We start from the raw sequence: 18,190 nt of genomic DNA on the forward strand, positions 1-18,190 counted from the left end.
CTGATGGCTATATCTTCCCCAATTCTCATCCGATTCTCAAGCGGAGTACCTTAAACGATTTCTGGATCGATTCGCCACCATTCTGCATCAAAATCCTGAGACAAAATATTTTGTTCAATTTTTTGTCCATTTTTCTGATGGGATCCCTTGAAAATGCGGTTTTCCCGTATAGGGTCCACAGTGATGGCTATATCTTCCCCAATTCTCATCCGATTCTCAAGCGGAGTACCTTAAACGATTTCTGGATCGATTCGCCACCATTCTGCATCAAAATCCTGAGACAAAATATTTTTTCAATTTTTTGTCCACTTTTCTGATGGGATCCCTTGAAAATGCGGTTTTCCCCTATAGGGTCCACACTGATGGCTATATCTTCCCCAATTCTCATCCGATTCTCAAGCGGAGTACCCTAAACGATTTCGGGTTCGATTCGCCATCATTCTGCATCAAAAATTATAATACCCCCTTCAAGGGTATAAAAATGATTGAATTAATTAGAATTACTCAAATGGATTTAAATACGAAATGATATGTCACCGGAACCAAGATCAATCTTTATGGCTTTTTAACCAAAGTGGGCGACAGAAACCGCAAAGAGATATAGCTAGTTGTCACCGCAGCATTGCCACAATTAGCAACAACATGTTGCTGGTGTAACCACAACCTGCCACCTGCTGCACCACCAACCTCTTTGGCTGCAATTCGTTAATTTGCGTGTTGACTGCAAGATGGCTCGAAGGTGGCAAATGAGGAAAGCTTGCCGTCGACAAAATGGCATTAAATTGCACGTTATACGTTCGATTAGCCCGATTTGCATATAATTATGGTGGATGAATCATAGAGCCGCAGCTGCGGTCGCGGTCATCACAACATTTACGCATCCCGATGCTGGAGTATGAGAAGAGTAAGTTTATGTATTTCTGGAAAAACTGCGATTCTTCGCATCCGGCGCTACTTCAATTAAAGCGACAACATAGAGGAAACTTATAATTTTCCTTCAGCTTAATCATAGGCGGCATTCTTGGCATGGCTTTTCCCTTCTATTTCTGCACAGCTCATGCATTTAGCAGCATTTATAGAAATTGCCAACCCACCTACCCAGCCCCTCGCAGATACCTCGCAGATCTCATCGCAGATCGGCGACTTCCCGTACTCCTCCAGAATGGACAGCAACATCAGTGGTAAGAATGTGGGGGCGGAGGCGGTGTAATCGCTGTTTAAATTTGTACTTCGTGATGCAATCATTTTGAATGTCAGAGGACCAGACCAGACTCGCCTTCCTGGCAACTCCTTTATCTTCCAGTTGGTACGATAGGCGCCATAATTGGTTAAGGTAGTGCTACACTGAGCACTCGGGAATAGAACCTAAAGGGTATTCGGGGGTTTCTTAAAATATTTTGAGGAAAGTGTACAAGCCCCCACTTTTAAAGAAAAACCTTTGCCTTTTTCTTTCCTGTTATTTGCACAAAAGTGTAATGCTATCTTGGCTCAAACAAGAAGTCTGTTTCCATTGTTTGGGGCTCCTTTTTTGGGCTGGGCCCGAACTCTGCGTGTTCTTTATTGATCTAAATTTGTGGTTTGCAAATTTGTAGCTCCTTTTCGGCGGATTTACTGACCGCTTATCGCCGAAATACCAATGTCTCGGCTTTGGCATTTGCATCGGACAATTGCTGTAATTTCCCCTATGGCTTTAAGCCCGGCCTAATGAGCTGAAACCTCTGGAACTGCAATCTTGGCCGGCGGGCCTTGGACGCCGTTAAAATTGTAATCAGTTAACGCTTAATTGGGGGCCCAGCCACGCCTCTCGGTGGGCGTTCAATGAGAATACAATGGGAATCAGAATCAGAAATAGAGATTAGAACGAAGAACCGCTAAGCAACATAACTGCCGGTTGGTAGTTAGCATTTTGTTGTATTCGATGTTTTTACTACTTGACTTGCCAATATATCAAAAGAAGCTGAGGGAAAGCACCGACCGGGACCCTTTCATTAGGGGGAAAACAAAAAAAGTAAAATAAAAACATAGACAACGAGAAAATAATGATGAATTGCGGCATTATAGCACGTTAATGCCACGTGAAGGAGGTCCACAGCCGGCACACAACTAGAACCAGATCGACATAGGAAACAGGAAACTGGAGCACTTGCTCACGAACAGGGCCAGGCCAGGCCGGGCCAGAAAGTCAGCAAGCCAGACCGAAGTTGGGCCCAAAGCCCAAGACAAATATGTAATTGGCCTGGCCGGCAGACACGAAGGTGCGCGAGTATCACGTACCTCTTTCCATGCCAGAGTCAAGCTCAAAATGCATCGACACGATGATTTATTTGCATTGCAAAGCCCAGAAATCCTACACTGAGAGAAAGCTAAAACCTTGAAGATTTCTTTTCTTTTGCCCCAAATTGCACAATTTTTCTTAGTGCTGCTGGAGAGAGGAAAATCCAACACGTAGATGTGGCCAATTTCCCGAACAACTTAATTGAATTGGTGTTGCCGTCTGAAGTCTCCAGTATACGCAATGCCTTCTGCCTTGGTCCTCATTTGCATTTTGCATTCTGCACGCACATAGCCCCTTGATAGATCGACTTTAGATGCATACTGGGCTCCCTGCTTAATTTCTTTTGTGTATTCTGTTTGTCGGAGCGACACACCCGTTTCAATCCCGCCTTCAACTTTAACATTTCACACTGCCATGGCTTTTCATTTTTATTCCCATTTTCTGCTGCGAAGTCGGCTCGGCTTAGTCGAGCTGTGCTGATTGCAATTAAATTCGGACTCACAGAACCCGCCCAAAAGCCAACAGCCTCTCGCGGATCCACCCAAGACAATTGCCTTTGACATTTAGCCAGCTGGCGATTGCAGAACAACTAAAAAGAAACCAATTTCAAAGCGTCAGGGATTTGAGTTGGCTTTTTGTTTCTGGTCGGTTTCTGCCATAATCCATCGGGCACTCGATGGCTTATAGTACACAGGAAGAAATTATAAAGAAGTATTTGGTTTTATTAACCTTCTTATTGAAAGTAGACTGTTAACTAAGGCTCCCCCACCCAGTTTTAAGAGTCTTGAAAATATAATCCGAAAACTATCTCTAAGATCATCTAGCAGTTTTTTTTTCTGTGCCATTCGGCCCTGCCTCTAAAGCCGCACCTTTGTCGGCCTGTCAAACTGGAAAACTGGCCAAGAGCACAGTTGGCTTACAGTTTTGACAATTTACCACCAACCCGGTCTCGGACTTGGACTCGCTCTTGGAATCAAACTCAAAGTCGAAGTCGGTTTCAGTTTCGGATTCACATTCGGACGTCTCGACCATTTGTATAATTGGCATTTCTAATGTTATTTTTTTCTTGCTTTTTGCGAGGATCTCGGAGGTAGAGTGGCTGACTTATTACGGTGTCGCAGTTTTAGCCGGGTTGGCAGAGGCCTAGCTGGTAGCTGGAAAATTCACGATCGCCGAGCGGTTTCTGAAAGCGGCCAGTTGAGCGTGAGTAATCGGAAAGCCGGGGCCAGGCGCGTTGCATAAATATCAAAGGAGGCGCAACGGCGGGAGGAATAGTTGGAAAAATTGTGTACCATAATGAAACTGGTTTTGGGGTTTTCGGAAGGCCGCTCTAAGAACTACAAGCCCGGCTAACACACCACTGATACACACTCGCACAATAAGCCAAGTTGTGTTGCCATAATGCTTGTCATAAATTCTCCAAATTACCCAACACGTCTCGGGCTTTGCGGCCCAGCCGGCCTGATTGCAAATTGTGTGACAGCGGGGTCCGCTCCGCGTAAATTGAATTTATGTAGTTTCTCTCCGGCTACTTACGTACTTACTCACAGGATTAATTGTCCAGCCAGGCCCGGCTTTTTGTCTCAGTGCATCCGTCAATCAGAGACTGTGACGCGACGGGATGCAACGCTCTCCTTTCCCATCCGTCTTGACAATTGAATTTGATTCCATAACATGATCTTCAATTGATGGCAATTGCAGGATTTCTTGTGGTCGGTGCATTGAACTTATCGGAGATCGGAGCCATCTACCCGGGAGATCTTAAATGCACTCGGTTCCGCATTCCGGCCCTGGGGCAATAAAAATTTTTGATTTCTGCTGGATTTTCATGTTGCTTTTTTATGCGTCGTGCATTTGGATCATTAATATCACATAAATGATTCTTCATTCTCCCCAATCATAAACTGTGGAAAGAACTTTACGAGTCTGTAGTGGAGGGAGATGTGAAATTATGGTGAAGGAAATGAGAAAGAGTTTATGAATCGAGGGAAATGAGGCGATTCAGAAATTTCGAAAAAAATAAAGCCATTGAGGAGGGGTAAAGGAGTATATAATCAGGTTACACAGCTTGGTATTTAGATGCAATTATTAAATATTAAAAATATTTAGGGACCTTTCAAAATCATCATTTCAATGATGACTCATAGTTTGTGGCAAATGTCAAAGTTCTTTTCCGCCACACTGACGTTTTTTGGGTGTATTTTGGACAAACTTGTTGAAAACGGTTTCTAAACTCAAGTTTATGGACAACATTTTGTAAACTTTATTTCTCCTCGGCCACTCGGAGGGCACTTGAAGTTGTCGCTGAGGTTGCTGCTGAGGTCGATGCTGTAGGTAGCTCAAGTTCCTCACATTGAGTTTGTTGTCAAGGCCCACGCGCCTTCAAAAGAAACTGCTGAAGGCCTCCCTGACGAAACGCTCTTTAAATTCTGTTACCGTTTCTCGGCCTTCTTCAAACACTCCATTATGGTTACACGGAAAGAAATATCTTCAAAAGTTATAACCCTTTCAGATCCTAAGATCTTTGTAGATATACAAACAGGAAGCGAAGGTACTGGGTATGGATTAACCCACATACCCAATGACCTAGCTTTTTAGACTCGAAGTACAGATTGATTTGGATTTTACTTATAGGATTTAATCATGGCTTATAGACTTTGGTTTCCCCAGTGTATTCACTTCATCTGACTGCCTTGTTTTGTGTGTTGTATCCGAAAAATATCTTTCCATAATCATGCGCATTACGCACATTTGCGTAACAGATTCAAGTACGCGATATGGAGTCTCAAGTGCGAGGCGAGCTCATCGAGTGAGAGCAAAATTAAACAACAAAAAAAAAGAAAACAAGAAACTGTTTTTTAAAAACCTTCTCTACCTCTTTTTTTTTGTTGTTATTTTTTTAGTTGGGTAAAGCTCCAGAGATACAAGTTTTCAAGTGCTCACAAAAAATTATATATGAACTCCATAACTCTGGAGTCTAAATATTTTCCGTTTCGTTTTTGATTTGATGTTGGCGCGTAATGAGTTTGCAGAAGTTTGGGGCTGGGGCTGGAAAACCAGTTTTTTCCTTACTTTTTCTATTGAACGGGTGTACGTATAATTTTTCAATTTTTAAAAATTAACTGTGCTTTGATTAATACACGAACTGCGTGTGTCTATAAAGATAATTTGTTCTTCGAGCGGCTGATCCTCTAATTCTTGAAATTACACAGCATAACGGTGAGGGAAAGTCCAGGATGACAGCACTAAATTGCAGAAGGTTTTATGTAATTTATGAGCAGTTTTACCAACTAATTGGCCTAATTACGGTGCAGTTTACCGGGAGGACCATATAAATTGCAGTTGGGCCTGGAGACGCTGGCAATTCACACTTCCGCGACTCGGCTGCAGTTTGTTTAAGTTGTGGCTGGGGTGTGAGAGAGTGTGGACCCAGTAGTCCCAGCAATATAAACACACTCTGAAAATTTACGAAACACTTGAATTCTATTATATTTCGAAAGGCATTAGTATAATATCTTTCTAAAAGATCAAATATAAACTTTAGAGATGTCGTAAACCAGGAGGATAAGTTTCCCACTTTGGACTTTAAATAGTTTTTGTTGAAAACTTTAATATAAACTCCGATTGGACTATAAAATCCGTGACTCTTTATCAAAAAGTTGTGAACCATTTGCAGGACCTGAAGTCGTTTTATTTCAAGTGCAGCAACGGCAAACAACAAAGGCGGCATCGACAGTCGACAGTCTGAGCGAGAGTCAAGAGTCGCAAGTCGCAAGTTGCAAGTAGCCGGACTCGAGAATCGGGTGCAGGGAATGGCACCCAAGTCCGACAGCAGCATCAGCCTGGCCTGCAGTATGTCTGCTGCCAACATCGTGACTAATTACATGCGACATAAAACGAAAGAAGTGGCCCAAAGCTCGCCGTAAGAGCGAATGGGGGGGGGCTGGGGGCAGCAACCAGGTATCTAAGCAACCAGGTCGTATACGTAATTGAAGAAAAAATATCTGAAAATTGCCAAACAGCCGCAGAAGCAGCCGAGGCAGCAGGAGCGAGTGCAGTAATTGGCAGGAAAAGGCAACAGCAGCTGCAATTACAGCAACAAATGCAACAGCAGCATCAGCATCTCCAGTACAGTAACTTGACAATTCAATAAAACCCGGCCAGTGACTGCCACAGCAGTTGACAAGTCTAATATCAGCTTTGTTATTTGGCCAAAGCCCAGCTAAAGAGATAGGCCAGCTAATTGAAATTCGCCTTTCTTTTTCGGCGGACCTCTCGCCACAAAAAATCTGCATCTGTTGTTTGAGAACAATTCATTACGATTATTTTTAGACTTGGCCACAAATAAAAAAGTGCAACTGCAACTGCAATTGCAACTGTGGTTCGGGTTCGGTTTCGGGTTCTGGTTTTGGTTCTAGTTTTTTTTTTCGTTGCGGCTCTCTACTTCTGCTTCTCATCTTGAACGCCCACTAGCATACCATCGCCATCTGCTGCTGGAGCTGCAGCTCCGACTCCTGTTGCAGTTGCCACACGAAAATAGCGCAAAGTAGTGCATCAATAAACAATAACAATGCTCCTTAGCTGCTGTTGCAAGCGAAGCAGGAAAAGAAACACACAGAGAAAAAATGGTAAAATACTTTATAATAACTTAAAATATATTTACAACAAAATGGATATTTTTTAAAAATTTAAAATAATATTATCTTTAAACTCTGAAATAAGTTTTATGCAACACCCACACCCCGTACATAGTTGGACTATTTTCTCGGTACTGCCTGGCTGGCCTGGCCACATGTGCGGATGTTGCAATTGAAGCCGCTGGCTAGCAGCAGCAGCCTGTCAATAAAAAACAGAAAACAGAGATAGGCCAGGAAAAAATGAAAGAAAAATAAAATAAGCCAAAAGAAAAGGAGAAGTAGGGGAGCATGCTGACAGGCAAGTGCGGTGGAGGAAACTAAAACATGTGCAAGTTTCAATGGCCCGCAGTTAAGTGAAAGAAATCGCTGCCAATAGCGGAAATATTAGCGTTTACCCGGATTGGGGGAGTGGAGCTGGAAGAAAAGCTACAGCCTCTTACCCTCAAAAAGCAGAGAGAAAAGACAATGTGTTTATTATTGCATTTGGCCACGGGCCTAACGCTATACGAAGGTAATGACTGCCACTCTAAACTGGTGGTGGTTCGTGAAAAAATATTCATACGTATACTTGATATCGATGTTGTTGGATAATTTATTTATTGAACTTGTTATTCCACTTTTTGCTCTCAGATCTACAACAAGATCTAGATTAGATTCGAATCGCTTTCAATGAAAAACTTCAAGTATTTAAAAACATTTAGATGTTGGAGCACTTCTAAAGAGATGGAAATATGGTATCCTGATTTCCCACATTCTATCCCTAGTCCACCAATCCGCTCCAGGGCAATCTGAAATGCCAATACTCAAAGTAGGTTTCATGTCACCCCGTATAGACCAAATCAGTGCCATCATGGACCTAATCCAATTGTCGCTGAAAAGGAAGACCCCCTTTCAGCTGATTTTTGAGAGGCAACCCGAAATGCCTGGAGAACAACAAGTCAAAACGATTGTGTTAAATCAAATGAAGCATAATTTTTACTCAATTTATGTGTGCGGGAAAATGCAGACACAGCTCTCCGGTTAACTTCACAGGTCCCAGTGGATCGCTTAGCCTGTCATTCCATCACCGAAATCGCCCACACTCTAGGTATCGGGGGTGGTTTCGGCTGGTGCCTTCTGACATCTGACTTTGATGCTAGCGGACAGGACAGGACAGAGGACAGAGATGCCTCGGGTACATCGTATTTCTATTAATGACTTGCATATTTATGAACCCGCACCGGAACCCCTTTCCAGTACCATAACCAGACCAGGCCCAGAACCCTGCCCCATTCCCCATCGGCCTGGAGGCATTGCTTCGGAGTCGAAATGAGTGCAAATAAGCTGATTTTAATAATAAACAAACACGAACACAAACACAAATAGGCATCAAATGTGTTTCGAGTCTATTTGAGTTTTGTTCTTGGCCGCCAGCGATATATAAAGAGATATATACAGTGTACACTGCCTCAAGACGAAAACATTTAACTGGAATTTGTACATGGCTTCCCATTTCGAAAGGCGTAATAAAAGGGATCGGGGCTGGGGGGCGCGTTCAGCTACTTTGATGTGGTTCCCTGGCCGTGGATTTCGTCAACATGTGGCTTTGGCCAACGAGGCGTGGAAAGTCTTTAAATAAACACCAACAGACCCCTCCTCGGCCAGGTTGCCGAGGAAGTTGCCAAACAATATGAACCGCATTTGCATATGCTCTTCCGCACGGTTCCGCACTTTTTTTTTGGCAACGAGTGTAACGACCCAAAAAGATCGCAGTCGGGGTGACCAAAAAAGTGGAGTAGTTACAGCCAAGTGCTGCCAACTCTCTCCTGCCTTTATGACCGCTTCTGTGTGGGCCCCTCAGCGGGGCGAGTTCCCACAACTCCGGACAAGGCCTAATGCGAAGACAGCCGCGACGGCACAACAATGGCCATATCAGAGTCATCAAGTAAGTATAGTACAGTCAAAGGCTGCGACAACTAATAACGCTCTATAATGAAGTGTTGAGAAATGCGAGGCAGCCCGTTAATGAAATAGTCAACTTCTGTGCGCCGACAGATAGGCCTGACAAGTACAAGCCCAGATTGTAATTGAGCAGCTGGCTGTGACCCTGATTTCGTGCCTACCAAATAATGACTCTCATCTGGATAGTTTTGTTGGCTAAAGATGGTAATAGAGGTCTAGACTAGAAGTCAGAGAGTTTAGGTTGGGAAATAAGAAGTCTTGTAGTTACCACCATTTCCTGTGTTAACCCCTTTGGATCGATTTCTAGTTCAGCGATCCAGCACTTAAAGCTAGCATTGCCACCAAGACCCGGCCACCATACTTGGCCAGTCACCCCCGAAAATAGTCACAGACCGTAGACCTGTCTGGCAAATGGAATTAGGAAATCTTTTTCGCCAAATCCAACAAATCATGTTAAAGCCGACCCACAAGGCGGTGGGTGGCAAGGCCGGGGGGCAGCATGTTTACACCGCTCTAGGTTTGGCTGTTTTGAAACTGTGCGGTCTGTCTGAAGTGGAGTAGGTGGGAGGTGGAAAACGGCCAAGGGGCGGATCGCAGCGGCGTGGGGTGCAGTATGGACCCTTTACGTGGGCGTATTGCGACATTATCGAGGGTGGAAAAGCGAGAACCATCGAAGAACAGCCAGACGGCAAGGACATAAAGTTTATATAATTATTTTTATGCCGACTCTCATAACTGAAGTGGAGCGTGTGTGGGTGAGTGCTTGTGTGGGTGTCTCCTGGGGCTGTGTCAGCCCTTTTTAGCCCAAAACCGAGCGACCTATTCAACTTGCTAACTACGTGAGTTATGCAATGAATAAAATTGAATTACACAAATGTCATTGGCTGCGATGTGGCTCTGGCTCTGCTTGATGTTGCTGTTGCTGAGATCCCACTGCTCCCAGCAACATGTTGCTAATGACAGCCAGATCTCAAATCTAGCAGCACATCTCCCATCTCCATGCACCTCCACCCCGGATCCAGGCAGATGCATTTTAATTAAAATTCTGAAGAAGGGCTCGCTTTAATCTAAAGCCCCGTATCCAAAACGGAAATTGTGTGCGGCTGTTGAAGTGTCGGTTGTTATTGCTCCACCACCACCCACAACGGGCTGTGATGTGTATGTCGGTTGTTCTGTTGTCCTGTCCTGCCTGTCCTGTTTGTCTGTCTGCAGGGTTGATGTGCCGGCGACGACGCAATTTGTTGTTGTTTGCTTTGGCAGTATGGTGGGTCAGTGGGTGTTAACTCCGGCATGGGGTACGGGATATTTGCACATTAAATACCTTGGCGTAACCAAGCGGAGCTTTCACTTTTGGCCTGGCTAGCGACCTTGCACTGAAAGAAAATCTTAAACAAGGGTATTAGAGGGGGCTAGATCCTATCCATCTAGACCACATCTTCCACTTATAAACTCTCTAGCTTTGACCTTCTATACTTAATTGCAAAAGTACAGTTTGCTCCAAAAATCTAATAATTATTAAGGAATTTTGATTGCCAGGGTTAAACCTTTCTTCACCGTCAGGACTAGATGGGTCTATCCTGTCCGCAGCCCGAATAGCATATGAAATCATAAAATTTAACGATCGCCGGGCTGTCTGGCCAGAACCAGAAACCAGAATCCACCCCCTGGGCTGACCAGAAACCGAACCAGAAGCCACCCAACCACTGCTGCTGCACCACCCAACTCGCTCAGCTGCTCGCCGGCTCGACGGCTCGGCACGTGTTCAAATTACCGTGAAGACGCTTAGGGGTGAATTCTCCAAAAACAACAACTAAACGACATTCAAATTGAGTGAGTGAATTAAAAATTCTAGCAATCACGAGCACGGAGAGCGCCACTTTCCCACTGGAGAGATTCTGGCACTCTCTCAGGAAAAGGTATTTGTTGCAAAATGCGAGCATACGTTCGAGCGTTTGCTTCCTTCCTGCCTTTGTTGGCTTTTTTTTTGGGGTTTGTTTGCCTCAGTTCGAATTACCGTTATGTGCGTGTGTGAGTGTGTGCGTGAGAGGTAAAAGGTTGCTGCCAGAGTGTGTGTGTGAGAGGTCACGGGGATCGTGGCTGGGAGAACTTTTTTTGGGATATAAGTTTCAGCTGGAGACAGTGGGTCAAGGTTAACAGAGAATTGATTTTTGGAAATGGAAGATTTGAATTAAAGGTATAATTTATAAAAATTAATGTCCTATCAGAGGATTGACATTCCTTTTAAAAATTAAAATAAATTATTAGTCTTTCTTATCCTCCTAGAAATAAGCCCCTTTTTGATTTCAAGATCTAAAACCCATCTAGCATTCAAAAGGTTACCATTTCATTATCCCAAAACCACAGTTCCTATGAGAGTTCGAACCTCCTAGAAAGGTGAACACCACTCAGACAAAAACACACCCCACCCCGAGAGTAAACCTCGCTTTCGCTACATAATTTCAACAATATGCGTGCATTGAGCAGCGTGCAGCCCACTCAGCTCACCACCCACCCCCCGTCGCCCAGCCACTACCCATTACCGGCTACCCCCCAACGCCTCCCAACCCACCGCAATCGGTGAAAACGAAATCAGACATAAAAACATTACATTTCAAACCCTTATTTTACACACAAACACACACACATGCCGTAAAAAAAGGAAGAAACCGAACGGAGAACTGAAACTGAAGCAGAGAATCCGCCGGTGGCAAAGGACTCAAGGACGTGCGGCGTACTGGGGAGAGTTCGGCTGCCTTCGACAAGGGATGCAAGAGCAATGCCAGATATTAACCCTCCTATGCATGCAGTTGTGTGTGTGAGAGCTGGCCCAGGGGTGTGTGTGTGTGTGTTGGTCCTTTGTGCTTGTCAATCCCGTCGTGCCAAAACAAACGCAACGAACGGCGGGCTCTTCGCCGATTAGAAGAAGAACCATCCGTGAGTGCAACGCGACCGGAGGCCACGCGCTCCGTCCGTCCATCGATTCCGCGTATTTCAAGCTTCTAACTGATAACCTTATCGCGGGCTTAATAATCAATTATATGGAGACTTCTCCCAGATGAGTGTCTTTTGAGAAATTACCAAGAAATCTGAATCTGTGACCAACAGTGAGGCCAACATTTTCGCCATCCGCCGGGTAGTCTTTGTTATTGTTTGCTCCCAAAGCTGCTGCTTTCCGAGAAGTACATGTAGTTCTTTGTGTTTGGTTTTTCCTGAGAGTGTGTGTCTCTTGGCTCCGTGTTTGTGTTTTTGTGAGTCAGCGCAAATGGCAGTGCGCATCTTTGTCTAATCAAAAAAAAAAAAGATACAAAGATACAATATAGGAAGAAAAATAAAACCCAAGGCCTTTCATAGAATCCAAGTACCGGTGAAAGCGGCGCCAAAATCTCGGCCCGTGTCTTGTGCTTTTTTTTTTGGATTTTCTTTCGGCAGAAACAATGAACAATTCGCTTGATAATTTGCATGCCGATAGCGATAGTCGAAATCACTCGAGCCACAGTAATAATAACAGCAACAACAACAACACCACAAACACCAACGAAAGCCTCCAAAACGATGGGGACTCGGACGAGGAGGTCATCGAGGGCATGGCGCTGCTGGAGGGCAACTATCAAGTGCTGCGCCAGTGGGTGCCACCCGCCCCCAACTATTGGGATGCGCCGCCCAAGGCCATCATCAAGTCGGCTGAAGTCAGGTAAACAAACAAGCAACATGCAACATTGCTGCAACATTGGCAGTCTGTTTGGTTAGACTATTTATTTGGAATCTAAAAAAACACCTCCTAACTATAATAAATTGCTACAAATTCTTTCAAGTTAGAAGTATGGGCTTAGTGGATATGTATTGCAACAGCAACATGCTTATGCAATTAAGAGTGCCATTGCTGCCGCCACATTTGGCGATTGCCTTCAATAAGTTTTAATTAAGTGCTTCGGGTTTGATTTGACAGCGCATTCCATTTTGCTGCTCACAAATTGCACAGCAATTAAATCGAATCAGCTTTTCGAGGTTCGAGTCTGGGTCCCGATCTAACGGTCCAAGGCAGCGCCGCACTTGCCGCACTAGCCGCCACATTGCCACGTTTTTCAATAAAAGTGCAGTTATTTGTAACGCACTTTTATGGCCACACATGCGATATGTAAGCTGCATGAAACAGGCCGGGGCGGTCCAACTACCCGAACCTGTCCCATTGCCCCTCCTGTCCTCCTCTATCACCCTCCCCTACCCCTTAGATGGAAATCTCAATGGATTTGGCCTCGGCGCTCCGCAAATCATTTTCGCGTTTTAACAGCTTGCAATTCATTCAATAAAATTTTGATTATTATGGGCGTCATCAAATGCGACGAGCAACATTTGCATGTTGATCGGCAACTAACCGAAGCAAATAAATACGTTTTATTATGTTAGATACCCTGTTTAAATGGGTTATAGCGGGTATATTAGTGCCTAAACTAATTGGTTAAAGTATAAACCTTTAGAGGCTTAGATACTCTGAGGTTGATTACTACCATCCCCCAAAATATGAATACCATTTGGGGGTAAAGACTACTTCTAAAGGGTTATTATTCATTTTTATTCACTCTTAAAAAAATATCTGCTAAGGACTTATTTAAGGTTACTTTTATTAACTTTACATTAATTTTAAATATCAAATGAAAGATGCCCTAGTGGCATAGGTTAATGCGAAGGGTATATCCTTATAGCCTAACATTATTGTTTAAAATATAAACTCATTAAAGCCTTTGCTACCCTGAGGTTGGTCATAACAATGGGCCAAAACATGAGTTATTTTTGGGTATAGCTTAGGGTCATTTGGGTCATTATTTGGATCATTATTAATTTTCATTCATTCTCTGCATCTGCCAGATACTATCTGGTCCTACTTTCATAATCTTTATAGCCATTTCTAAGCCACCTTGTAAGCGACAAGAATTCAACCTTTGGATTTGCAGAAAGGCTTGCCTCAGCACTCTCTTGACTTCGAGGAATCTATATGCCGTTTTGCATTGATAGTTTGCCAGCCGATTATACAGATTTATTTGTCTGCCTATCTATCCGTCCGTTTGCCATCTGTCCGGGTGTCTGGCCTCACTCAACGAGCGCCATCCGTCGGCGTCTGGGCCCCGGAGTTGCTGCTGCTGCCGCTGTTGTCTCACTGTCAACACCAAGTGGTATGCAACATGCAGCTGGAACAAGTGCCGTGAAAGGGGCAAGGCGGTGGGGTGGCGGTGGCGAACTGTCTTCGGCGGAGTCGCCAGCCATCGTTGACAACTGCAGCATGAGTCTGCGGAATTGAGTTGCAGTCGCCGGAGCAGTCGCTGCATATTTGCTGTTGGGCTGCCTGTTGCTGGTAAATAATAAATGCGTTGCCTGAGTGCATGCGAAATGGAAAATCAAAATGCAAACGCTGCCAGATTTTTGCTCTGCCACTGCCACTGCCACTGCTGGATGCACTTGAAGCGGCAGCAACAACAATGCCTCCCCGCTCCGGTCCGGCTTCGTTTTGTTTTCGCCAGCCGGCCCGTTAAGTGCATCCAAGTTGCAAAGGAACAGAAGCCAGGGAATATGAGGAATCTGAGGCAGCTGAGGCAGCGAGTTTCGCGTTGCACGGCATTGTTGCAAGTATCTTTTGCACGTTCTCAATATGCATTTCTGAATTACAATATGTTGATTGCATTTCGCCGGCTCAGGCACCGTCACCGGCATCGGTACTGTCACGTAGCTGGAACACATGCACTCCAGGGCTTCCAGCCGCCATAATAATGATGAGTATTGAAATTGCCAACAATGCCAGTGCATTTCCGTACCCCAGCTCCCCAATGAGCCCACTATCAGCTCCCACCCGGCTTCCTCAGCTGCGGTTAGTTCGGAGCCTTCTTTGTTCTTGGCCAGGATGCCTCCCCTGAAGTGGTTCTGGCTAAATTACTTTATATTTTTCGTATTGTTCGTTGCCAGGGTAATTGATATGGCTCTTTTTCACTCGGCTGTGCTCGGTGTTTGTCCCTTTTGTTGAAAGAAAAGTTTGCCAAGCGAAAAACCTCCTTTAACTTCCATGGCTTTGGGGTTGGGGGTCAGGGTCCGGGTCGGGGGAAACCCCAAGCCACATGAAAGCCTCGACCCCATAGGAAACCGCAGATGACATAATTAATGAGCCTTTGAACCGTCTATAAATAAGGAATTGTTTATACCCTGGTTGTTGTTAATTTTGCACATGACTCCCAAATAAATCAATTTTATATTTCCCCTTTTTCTCGTTTTAGGTGAGTTGATACACGACATCCACGACAGTTCCCTTCTCTTTGCTGACGGTGCCAGTCACAATGGCAACATCAACATCAACAGCAACATCAACAACGAAACAGCCAACTCCTTCCAGCTCCGTATTTTGAATTGTGTGAAGGCGGCACGTCAATGTCATTGAGTCTCAAGGCAAATGGCTGGAGAAATTCCAGGCCGAACAACGAAAGCCCGAGGCAGCAACTACTTGGCCGAAAATTACGATGACTTGTCACACGAACCAACTTTTTCTATTACCATTATAGGTTATTTCTGTACTGTTCGGCGGGGATTGTTAGCAAATTAGCACACCAGTCAGTCGCATAAATTGCAATTTGCTTTCGATGTAGGATAGGCTTTCAAGGGTTGTTCCTATGATACTCTACCCAAGACTTCAACTACCTTACTCCACTATTTTCTTTAAAGAAATCCCAATACCACAAAAGTTGCCAAACAAGCAGTTGCTTTTATGTTCAAGAAATAAAGTATGGTGTGTCCTAGGAAGGCACCACTTCCGTGCTCTCAATCACTGAGACTATGTCCTCGGCCATGTTGCACAGATGCGAGTAGGTCTGGATGTAGAGTGAGTCCCGGAAGTACTTGGAGTGGTACAACTTGCGCATCACCGCCGCCCGGATCTTCGTCTCGTCCAAGTCCGCTTCGCCAATGATCTCGAGCAGCTTCTCCCGGTCGATGGCCGTAATTGGGGCTGGGCGAGGCTGCTCGTTGTTGTCCTCATCGCCGCCTTCCTCTTCCTCAGAGTCTCCCAGCAGGCTGGCGTAGAATCTCTGCAGCTCCGGCTTGAAGAAGGAGTCCTCCACGTTGAACATTAACTCCTCCCACTCGGCAATACCGTTGCAGATAACGCCACGCACGTAGATGAACCGGGAGCGCTGCTTCTCTTCCACTCGCTGGGAGGTCGTGTCCAGGGAGTCGGCGGGTCCGAGCAGCGGAGCTAGGTACTCCGTAAACTCCGCAAACAGTTTCTCTCGTTCCACCACACCTTCCACCCGCAGGACGTACTCCTTGATGGTGGTCAGTCTAAAATCCCACAAGGGCTCACGCGGCTTCTTGAGGCGCATGTGGAATTTCCGGAGCATCTCCAGGTCATCGAACCGGGTGCAATTGTAGCCCGGATTGAGGCTGTTGAACGCCTCTCGATCGTCCAAGGGTCGCTCATAAGGGCAGCAGGCGGGTGGAGCCACCACCAGGGGCACCAGCTTGCTGAGGTGCATGGTCAGCTGGTCGACGGCCACGGCATCTGACTTGCACACGCAGGCACATTGGGCCTCCAGCAGCTTGGCCATGTAGTCTGCCGGAGGAGTGCAGCGTCCGTGGAAACGCAGCAGCAGCGACTCTTGCCGGCTGCAGAAGATTCGGGGCTCGACGTGCAGCAGCCACAGCTCCACGGCCATGCCAACCTAGAGGCAAAAGACAATTAAAAGTTATGGGTTTACTGTGGAGCTGGAGTACCCACCTTGCGTGGCTGGTAGAGGACCACCAAGCTGCGGGACTCCCCATAGGCAAGTCGGAAGCCTTCCAGGTCGAACAGGAACTCGTTATCGCGGGCCAGTAGCAAGGATCCACGGTTGTAAAAGTAGGTGCTTTGCTTCCAGGAGAAGGTCAGGGTCTGCTGCCCGATGTTGGTCAATTGCAAGACAGCTTTTTTTTGCCGCCGAAAAGGGTCGCAGGAGAAGCGGGTCACGATTTCGTAGCACTCGTTGATGCCGCCGGTGGCGGAGTCACCCGACAGGTAGTCCACTCCATTGACCTGCAGCCCCAGTTCCGGGATTACCGGGGCACAAACGACAGTCTCCGTCGAGTACTCCTCGGTATTCTCGAGGGACCCGTAGGTGCACTCCTCGGAACAGATCGGAGGACTTTCAGTGTTGGTGATAGTGTGGAGAGACTCTTCTCCTACTAGAGTTGTACGGGGAGCAGTTATGAGTTTGGAGACATTAGTACCGGTGACCTGCAAGTTGTCCAGGTCTGGAAAAAACTCGAGCACATTCTGAATGGCATAGAAGCGACCCTGAAGACGCTCGTCGAGGAACTCCGATTGTAGCCATCCGGGGGGAGCTTTTTGTTCCAAGGCCTCCCTGCCCAGAAGCTCCCGCTTGGTTACATTGGGCAGCCCAATGATCTCGACGTTCTTGTAGCCAACCATCTCCGGCTTTGGTTTGGTGGCCGCCACGCCGAGCGTTATCTCGCAGGTGCACGGATCCTGCAAATCGGCCAGCTTGGCGACTGGAGGCGCCTCTATCTTTTCGGGTTCCATGCGGTCCGCGTAATCCAGCACCCGCTTGACCGTCTGCTCATCACGATGTTCCAGGGTGGCGCGCCGGTTGAACAGCACCTCACTGGCCATCTTGCCTGTCCTCTGCTGCACGCGCAGTTGCATCTTCTTCCGCTCCAGCAACACCTGTAACATAAGGATCAGGTAAGGTCTTGTAATCCAACCTCCCACTACTCACCTCCTTCCAATATCGGAGCCGTTTGTCAATGTGTGGTTCGCATTCGGCCTGCCGGAACTTCATGGCGTTTACGTGGCAGGAGGAAGAGGTCTCGGGAAAGTCGCCACGGCGCTCCGCAAAGATCTGGTTGATGATATCCTCCACCATTCGCGACGAGTACTTACCCATGGGCGACTCGGTCTTCACTTCTCGTGCTTTCTCAGGGGCCGGAGTTCCACCTCCGGCTGACGAGGTGGATGGCAGAGACGCCAGATTGGCCATCGTGAACTTGGAGATGTCTGACCCGGCAGCCATATAGTTAAATTTCCGGTTCACCATGGATGCCCCCGTTTGCGAGTTCTCCGAATGTTGAACTTGCTTTGATGGCTTGGTTGCCTCTGGATCCGAATCTATTGCATCATCCGGAATATCCATTTTGCAGGATTCTCCGCTTATCGGCTGAAATGTTTGGTACGAAAAAATATATGTACAAGTCCTTGGAGCAGCTTCACTTTGTTGCCAAATAACAATTTTAAACGGACAGACAAGTAGTTTCTGAGCCAACTTTGTAGTGATAGATTACCCTTTTGAAGCAATCTGGTTGGGTGACT

The 18,190-nt window shown here is 46.0% G+C and overlaps 2 protein-coding genes and 1 long non-coding RNA gene across 4 annotated transcripts in view; 2 read left to right on the forward strand and 1 right to left on the reverse strand.

Moving 5' to 3' along the window:
- The window catches only part of pk (prickle), a 62,415-nt gene that overhangs the window by 9,486 nt on the left and 34,739 nt on the right, over positions 1–18,190 (forward strand). Inside the window, exon 1 of one of the 2 annotated variants that reach the window (XM_017238073.3) lies at positions 11,756–12,544. The exons of the other annotated variant lie outside the window; for it this stretch is intronic. Coding sequence (XP_017093562.2) covers positions 12,288–12,544 — 257 coding nt within the window. The 5' untranslated portion in view covers positions 11,756–12,287. Of the gene's footprint in view, positions 1–11,755; positions 12,545–18,190 lie in introns of those variants that run through there. 2 annotated transcript variants of the gene reach the window in all.
- Positions 14,911–15,387, forward strand: LOC138926085 (uncharacterized). Its single transcript, XR_011442429.1, has 2 exons — positions 14,911–15,042; positions 15,111–15,387. It is a non-coding gene; the product is annotated as an uncharacterized lncRNA (long non-coding RNA).
- LOC108123101 (uncharacterized) lies at positions 15,569–18,165 on the reverse strand. The gene is made up of 3 exons (XM_017238075.3): positions 17,601–18,165; positions 16,604–17,548; positions 15,569–16,547 (listed from the first exon to the last, which is right to left on the reverse strand). The coding sequence occupies exons 1-3, from the start codon at positions 18,012–18,014 to the stop codon at positions 15,624–15,626; spliced, it is 2,283 nt and encodes a 760-aa protein (XP_017093564.2). The 5' UTR covers positions 18,015–18,165; the 3' UTR covers positions 15,569–15,623.

Source organism: Drosophila bipectinata, chromosome 2R (assembly GCF_030179905.1).
Source record: "Drosophila bipectinata strain 14024-0381.07 chromosome 2R, DbipHiC1v2, whole genome shotgun sequence".
NCBI lineage: Eukaryota > Metazoa > Arthropoda > Insecta > Diptera > Drosophilidae > Drosophila > Drosophila bipectinata.

What these genes read in the sequence shown, in the direction of transcription:
- LOC108123101 (XM_017238075.3), bottom strand. Translation starts at nt 18,014, where the DNA reads ATGGATATTCCGGATGATGCAATAGATTCGGATCCAGAGGCAACCAAG. An exon ending in GGCTCCGATATTGGAAGGAG is followed by an intron (nt 17,549 to 17,600) that starts GTGAGTAGTGGG and finishes CTTATGTTACAG; the next exon opens with GTGTTGCTGGAGCGGAAGAA. An exon ending in TCCTCTACCAGCCACGCAAG is followed by an intron (nt 16,548 to 16,603) that starts GTGGGTACTCCA and finishes TTTTGCCTCTAG; the next exon opens with GTTGGCATGGCCGTGGAGCT.